Genomic DNA, 8,031 nt, shown 5'->3' on the forward strand with positions numbered 1-8,031 from the left:
TAACATTTTATAAAGATAATAATTAAGTGTTTTGTTAGAACTCAATGATTATCCTAATTATATTTTAGATTTTTTATATTTAAAATGAGATGTTTATCATGTATTGGATTGTGTTTATCTGCAGTTAGTTACACGAATTCAGTTATGGGATGAAATTGGATAGGGATGAAATCGTTTAGCAATGAACGGGTTTAAGAGTTTTAAGAGTTTAAGAGTTTTTAAGAGTTTTAGCCAAATGCTTTATAATATAGTATAGATTTATTAGAATTATATATTTTATATATATATATATATATATATATATGTGTGTGTGTGTGTGTGTATGCATCCATAAACATATCATATGCATTAATTAGAGTTTAAAATATAGTTTCAAAACTAAAACATCACATAAACAAGTCTCACAAAATAAAATAGGAAATATGTTCAAAAACGAGTTAATCACAAACAATAAGCGTGAACTGTGAAAGAACTGAGAAGAGAAGAAACGTGAACTGTGAAAAACCAAGAAGAGAATAAACTTGAGACTTAATATATGTGTTGACTGGTTAACCAAATAAAGAGGCCTAAAAAACTAAGCCCGACATGTAATAAAAAAAAGGGCAAATTGCATGAAAAAGTAACGTACTTTAACTTGATTCCTATTTTGGGTAACGTACTTTCAAAACTTTCATTTTGGTACCTATTGATAGAGCAAATTACATGAAAAAGTAACGTACTTTAACTTGATTCCTATTTTGGATAACGTACTTTCAAAACTTTCATTTTGGTACCTAAGATGTGAAGTTGTAAACATTTAAGTACCCGGGTAACCCGGAAAGACTAATTTTAGACTAAAAAAAAAGACTAATTTTAGATTTTAAAAAATCCACGTCACTGACCACGTCAGCAAATAATACCGAGTTTGATACCACATCACTCGCCATATCAGCATGATAATCGGTTAATAWTTCAACCAGTTACCCGGGTACTTAAATGTTTAAAACTTTACATCTTAGGTACTAAAATAAAAGTTTTAAAGTACGTTACCCAAAATAGGAATCAAGTTAAAGTACGTTACTTTTTCGTGCAATTTGCCCTAAAAAAAACCCCAAACATTTGTCTTATAGAAAATCAGTATATCGGACCGATTTTTCCATAAAAATATCGGCGATATTATCGGAACCGATATTTCACGACCGATATTATTCCAGAGTCTGATATTCGATATATCACGATTTTAACAGCATAGGGTGGCATAACAATGGAACCTCACTTTGCAAATGTACTTGCGATTGGTGTGGACGGCGATGCTCTAATATCTGCACTCTTACTTTTGATACATTTGCTTATCGATATTATCATAGCGTATTTATTGCGATTCACAAAAACCTACGTATACCATATTATTAATGATATTTTGAATATTCGAGTTATCGTTACAAAGAATCAATCATGTACAATATATTCACAAATCAACTATGAAAAACAATGATCAACATATACACAAATTAGATGATTATCCAAAAAAATGCTACATGCAAAAACAAATGTTTCTCGTGGTAAAATCAATCCAAATTAACATCAAAATCTACGGTTGCCGGTCAAAAAAGAATGCTGCCAACACCGACACAAAGATTGTGGTTCTTATGGTTAACCGAATCAGTAATGTATGACTCTGGTTGAGGGTCATCTTTCGTTTAAAACGTTTATTTCTTCAACCTGCTTCACGATATCGAAGACAACAATATGACCATTAGATGTAGAACTTGATGAAGTTGAATTTGCTGATATTATGAAGGTGTACCTGCCTTTTTGCGTTCTGATGAGGATTTTGTTGAGTTTTGTTGTAACTTTTCCGTTAACGTTGCATCTTTTATACATTGACTAGAAGATATCGAGTTTTTGTCTTCGATGCCTCCTTCTGGATCTGGATACATACTTGCGTATGTGTTCTTATCGATTTTTCGTAGCGTTTCCATCAAAATCCTTTTCTCCTGGGTTTGAGAACGCAACTGCAAGAGACTACAAGTTGTGAAATCCATACATTGGAATTCAAAACACAATCTTTGGTCATTATAATATATCCGATGGAGTTCAAGATTCTAAAGATATACATTTTCTATACACTCCATGAATATTGGACCAGGGGCCTTTCCAGGAAGAATCTTTCTGCCTCTTGCGGTAAAGAAGGGTCTACATATATCTTAACCCCTGACACTACCTCCGGGCAATCACAATCTTTTGCCATTGTAATATATCCAACGGAATTCAAGATTTTAAAGATATACATTTCTATACTCTATGAATGTTAGAGCAAGAGATCTTCCCGAAAACAGTCATTCTGCTCTTGAGGCAGAAGAAAGGTCTATGCACATCTTACCTCCTTAACCCCATCTTCAGATAGTCGCAATCTTTGATATCAGTGGAATTTAAGATTCTAAAGATATAAGTTTTCTATAACCAGCAATTTATGAATGTTAGGCTAGGGGTCTTTTCAGAAAAAACCCTTTTGCCTCTTGAAGCAGAGGAAAGGTCTGCCTATATCTTAGTATCTTACCCCCATGCCACTGTACTCTGAATGTTAGGACACATGTCCTTTCAGAAACAGTCTCTCTGCCTCTTGAAGAAAGGATTGACATCTTACCCATCAGATACTATATCCAGATGAGATATACCTAGTTTGTTTGATTTAGTTTTCATTTTGTATGAATGTTGGAATGTTTTACAGAGCAGGGCATACCTGCTTTGTTATACGCTCCCGTTCTGTGGCAATTTGCACGACTGTATCCATAATACGCTTCGTCTTGATGTTAATATCCTTTGCACTAGCCATTTTGTCGAGATTAGCATGACTCAAAGATGTTTCAAGTGAGTCAACTTCAGCCCTTAAAAACTCAATCTCTTTGGTTAACTCCGAGTTGGTATCAGTCAACAACAAACACTGGTCTTCAGCATTTTCAGCCTTGATCTCAGCTGTAGAAACCTTTTGCTTCAATTCATCTATCAAAGTCTCCATATCCCATATAGCAGAATACAGCATGTTTTGCTGTTCTTGCCCAGATTCAGAGGATACCTTTGCATGCTGCAGTTGAAGCTCTAGTTCCCTTGATTGTTTCTCCAATAAACTCATCTTTTTCGAGTTATTTTCATGGCTTCCTTTAAGGAAACCCAACTCTTCACTTAATTCAATGTTGGAATCTGTCAACTGAGCTACCTTCCCTTCGGCTACATCAGCCCTGTTTTCTGCTGTGTAAACGTTCTCTTTTAACGACTCTATAATGCTTTCCATTTCTCTAACCCGTTCTTGAATTGATTCGTTTGATGCGTTTGCCTTCTTCAGATTAGATTCAGATTCCTTGACCTTTTCTTCTAAAGATTTGACCTTTTCCCTCAAAGTTGAGACTTCAAGATTATCAGCAACAAGCTGTGTGATCCTGCTATTGAGTTTTTCTATAGAAGAATCTTTCATGTTCAACAGTTTGATGCAGTTGTCGAGTTTTGATCTGAACACATCTTCTCTATTATTAAATCCATTGAGGTTGAACTGAACGAGTTGATGTTGAGCTACCAGATCTCTTGAAATTCCCATTAGTACAACAGCAGCATTTTCTGCCTCCAAAAACCGACCCCAGACCACCTCTGCTGCCTCTTCCATAATGAACGCTACTTGTTCTGTTAACCGTAATTTTAGCTTCAGATCTTCTTCATCTTGCTTTGATTCTGTCAGTTTCTTCTCCAGATCAAGCTCTCTTGACAAAGATTTTTCCAGCATTCTAAGAACATGTACTTTATCCATCATTTGCAGTCTTGGTTTCACTTCGATATCTGAAATTTGATCTTCTGGGAAACCTTCATATTTCCATGAAAACAAAAAAAACCATCACAAAACAAATCAAGTTCACCCAAAACCACCATAATTTATCTTTATTTTCCCATTATATATATATATATATATATATATATGCACACACACATATAAGCCTTTTTCATGTCTTCCACATAAAATGGTACTAGGATCTGTGTGTGTTTTAGCTAGGTAGGATCGGTATGCTTTTTACTAGGCAGGATCTGTGCATTTCTTTATAATCATGTCTTGAAAGAAAAACCTCTTTTATCCCCTAATCTGTTGTGCTTTCTATTTGTTTTACCTACCCTTTTCGCAAGCCGGGGTTTTACAGAAACAGTCTCTTTGTCTCTTGGGAGACATGGGTAAGGTTTGTGTATATCCTACCCCCCAAACCCTACTTTCAGGTGGAATATATTGGGTTTATTTGGTTTGGTTTGGTTTGGTTTGGTTTGGTTTGTTACAGATGCGGGGAATGAGCAAAGAGACAATAAAGTTAGACTTCTGAGGTCAAACCAGCAAACTTTAAACTTGAATTGTAATAAAAAACTCTCTAAATATTAAAGAAAAAACAGATACTAAGATACAGCATTAGCTTTGTGGTGAATACTACAAAAGAAAAACAGATGGTGTTTACCCTTATGATTTTATATATAACAATCTTAAGAAGGAATATGTTTGACCACAAAAGTCAAACTGTCTCCCTTTTTATCAGAATTGAAAAGATTGATTCTGACTTACATTCATTATGATTGAAGGCTAATGATGTCATTTGCAGTTTGGCCAACTTCATTTTCATCTCTAGAACATGTTCTTGTGATTTCTTTAGAGAATCCTCAGAATCATGCAATTTCCCTTCAACAATGGAGAAAAGTTCTCCAAGATGTTTACATGAAGAGAGTCTTTGATGGGTATGCACAAGCTCAACTTCAATGGAATCCATTGAACAGTCAAGATCTTTAACCTCAGAATCCAATAAACTAAATAAAAGATCGATTGTGAGCGATTTCTCTACAAATTCCTCCGAAACATCATCAGCAGCCAGTGCTTCGTAATCGTTTTCCCATGATAATACGTACAGTAAAAGACTTTCCAAATTTAGTAACTTCTCTGATGAGTATGCCAACTTTAGGTCTATTTCAGTCAAATTTTCCATGGAGATTCCGATTTCTCCCATGTCCTTGGAATCAGAAGTTGTACACTCATGGAAGCGGACTAGCTCTGGATTACCGACATTACTGTTATAAGTTGAAATGGGATCCATTATTGTTCGGTTTTCTCTCCTTTTATCTTTTTCCAATGACAAACCTGTAAAAGAAAGGAGAACTAAATAAAAAGATATATGAAAACCCAAGACACATGGGGTAAAGCAATATTTTGGTGAACTACTGATAAACTGACAAACCAACTGTTGGTTGCTAGTTGTTTCTGAAAAGCTAGTTGTAGCTTATAAACAAGTCATGTTTAGTAAAAACTAGCTGATAAGTTAAATGACAATGTAAAATGACATACAAAGATAATAGAATGATCATAATTAAAAAAAAGCGAAAGAACCTCATAAGCTAACTTATAGTTGTGAACCACGACCTAAGACATTGGATCAATGATCATATAACACAACATAAAACGCATCTAACCACTTGTTCGATGACTTTGCTGGCATTTATCAATTACAAACGAATTTTTCACTCCTTTAGTTCCACAAAAAGCTACAGTTTGACCTTCATGGTCAAATCGAAAAATACTTTTGTTTTCATAAGATCATCGAACTCGTTTTCAACATTAATATTCACATGAATTCATCTGCTTTAACAAAAATCATTACTAGATTTCACAGAAAACATTCAATAGATCTTGGAAATCAAGAATGTTATGGTCGAACTCAAAAGTAAAAGCTAGATTCTTGTCTTGAAATGAGGTAAGCATAAGCATATATTCCTACAGTACTAATTACATCAAGATAATACTTACTTTTTATATTTTTTATATATTTTACTTTAATTTTGATATAAATAGGCGTGCATTTACAGTAAAGGGTATTAAACCTACCGACTTCTCATATAGATTAATAATATCAAGACTTATCTTTTTACATTTTCAATGTTTGATTTGACCTCTTTTTGAAACAAATAGTTGTGCATATAGAAATTAATCCTCCAATCAAACCCACAAAATTCATGTAAGAACCATCTCAAAATTATAAAAAACCCTAAGCCTAAATCACAACAAAATCAAAAACAAAATAAGCTTGAATCAGGGCAAATTTTTCAACAACAAACTGCATCCAATTCCACCACAATTTTAAATTTCAAATCTCAATATTCCTACACTTAATCGGCGAAAGAATTCTAAATGTCAACTTAAACAGACGAATCCAGAAAAATTCCATCAAAATCTAAGTAAGAAATCCCCATCATCATACGCAATTTAGCAGAAATTAACGAGAAACAAATCTGAAGAGAATATGCTTAGATACGTACCTGCAGAATTCCGAATTGCAGTCGGGTCGGGTCGATATTGAGAAATTAGGAGCCAGAATCTGAAATGAAAATGGTTACCGTGAATTCAGCAAAACGGATCTCCGCCATAGAACAGAATAGAATCGAGGTTGAGAAACCCGAGAAGATGGTCAACTTGGGAAAGCTGGTGACGATTGGAGGAGCGTAGCAGCTATGGAGTAGTAGGGTTGTTTGTTCTAAACATGGGGTCCACTTAGGACTCCAACCAATCACATGTTGCCACGTCTGTAATACATGATTAGCACTTGAGTTGAAGCGTCAATTACGTAGGCCCAAAAAGCTACCACATAAAAGCAGCTCCTTGGAATTACAAAACCACTTGCTTTTTACAACCTTTTTATTTTCTTTTGGTTTATATCACCGTAAATAAAGGCTTGTTCATGTTCGTTCATTTAACTTAACCTATCAAACAAACAAATATAAACAGTAAATAAACGGAAATCTTTGTGTTCGTGTTCGTTCGTTTAGAAATAAGGTGTGTTTGTGTTCGTTCATTAACATGTTAAACGAACATATATAAACATTATTTGAATTCAAAGTAAATAAACGAAAGATTATATATTAAATTTAATATACAAACGGTAAATGAACAAACGTTCACGAACATAAATGAACGAACGAGACTCTTGTTCATGTTCATTCGTTTAATTAAACGAACAAAAAAAATTGTTCATGTCCGTTCATTTATTAAATAAACGAACTTCCTGCCGAACGGGTCGTTGAACGTTCGGTTCGTTTAAAGCCCTGACCATAAAATCTAACATCGTAAATTCAACTTGAACAGTTATATTATTTTTCATTATAAAATATCAAGTGTAAAAATATTGTCTCATATCAAATATAAAAATATTATTTTAATTATAAATTTATTAAAACAAAATATAGTACTTTTTAAAAAGTAAAAAAGACAAAAAGTGGATAAGAAAACAAGGTTTTTTTATCCACAGTGGTTCTTATATAAATGTCAAACCGATTTCTGATACAATGATTAAGAACCAAATAAGAAAATATCATTGTGGAGGTTATTAGGTACAAGCATTATTCAAACTAGAAGGGTACTCGCGTAATACATCGAGATATATATTGATTTCAATATTTCATTTTATTTTTTGGTCTCTATCAATTTTATAATACGAATTTATTTGGTTTTGAGAAATCAATACTGTTTTTTTTTATAAAATGTAAATTTGTAAAAATTAAAAAAATATAAATGTTCTCATTTTTTGTTTAATTTCTTTAATTCAATTTTTTATTATAGGTTAATTTTGGTTTAATGACAAAGTAATTTTTTTTAATAATATAATTTTTATAAAGATAATAACTAAGTATTCTGTTATAACTCAATAATTATCTTAATTATATTTTAGATTTTATATTTAAAACTAGAAGCGTACTCGCGCAATGCAGCGAGATACATCGTGTTTTTAATATTTCATTTTATTCTTTATCTCAGTCGATGTTATAATGTGGCTTTATATGATTTTGAGAAAGCGATGATGTTTTTATTTTTGAATAAAATATATGTTTGACGATATCATAAAAATTTGATAAAAATATATCAATATTAGTATCAAATTAACTATTTGAAATTCCTCATTTTTTTGTGTAAATTTTTAATTCAATTTTTTTATAATTTAATTTATGTACAATAACGAAGTAATTTATATTTGGTTTAATAATATAATT

The 8,031-nt window shown here is 32.6% G+C and overlaps 1 protein-coding gene across 3 annotated transcripts; it reads right to left on the minus strand.

Moving 5' to 3' along the window:
- Positions 1–1,366: 1,366 nt before the first annotated feature.
- On the minus strand, positions 1,367–6,428 carry LOC112528899 (WPP domain-interacting tail-anchored protein 2). 3 transcript variants are annotated; one of them, XM_025139919.1, is made up of 5 exons: positions 6,307–6,428; positions 4,568–5,134; positions 2,723–3,831; positions 1,791–1,994; positions 1,367–1,701 (listed from the first exon to the last, which is right to left on the minus strand). In XM_025139919.1, exons 2-5 carry the CDS (start codon positions 5,088–5,090, stop codon positions 1,669–1,671), a joined length of 1,869 nt encoding a protein of 622 aa, XP_024995687.1. In that variant the 5' UTR covers positions 5,091–5,134; positions 6,307–6,428; the 3' UTR covers positions 1,367–1,668. The 3 variants fall into 3 exon arrangements, with proteins under 3 accessions (XP_024995687.1, XP_024995690.1, XP_024995689.1); XM_025139922.1 differs by having other exon boundaries at positions 1,787–1,994; XM_025139921.1 differs by having other exon boundaries at positions 1,367–1,704; positions 1,787–1,994.
- Positions 6,429–8,031: the final 1,603 nt, after the last annotated feature.

Source organism: Cynara cardunculus, assembly GCF_001531365.2.
Source record: "Cynara cardunculus var. scolymus isolate 2C chromosome LG 16, CcrdV1, whole genome shotgun sequence".
Taxonomy (NCBI): Eukaryota; Viridiplantae; Streptophyta; class Magnoliopsida; order Asterales; family Asteraceae; genus Cynara; species Cynara cardunculus.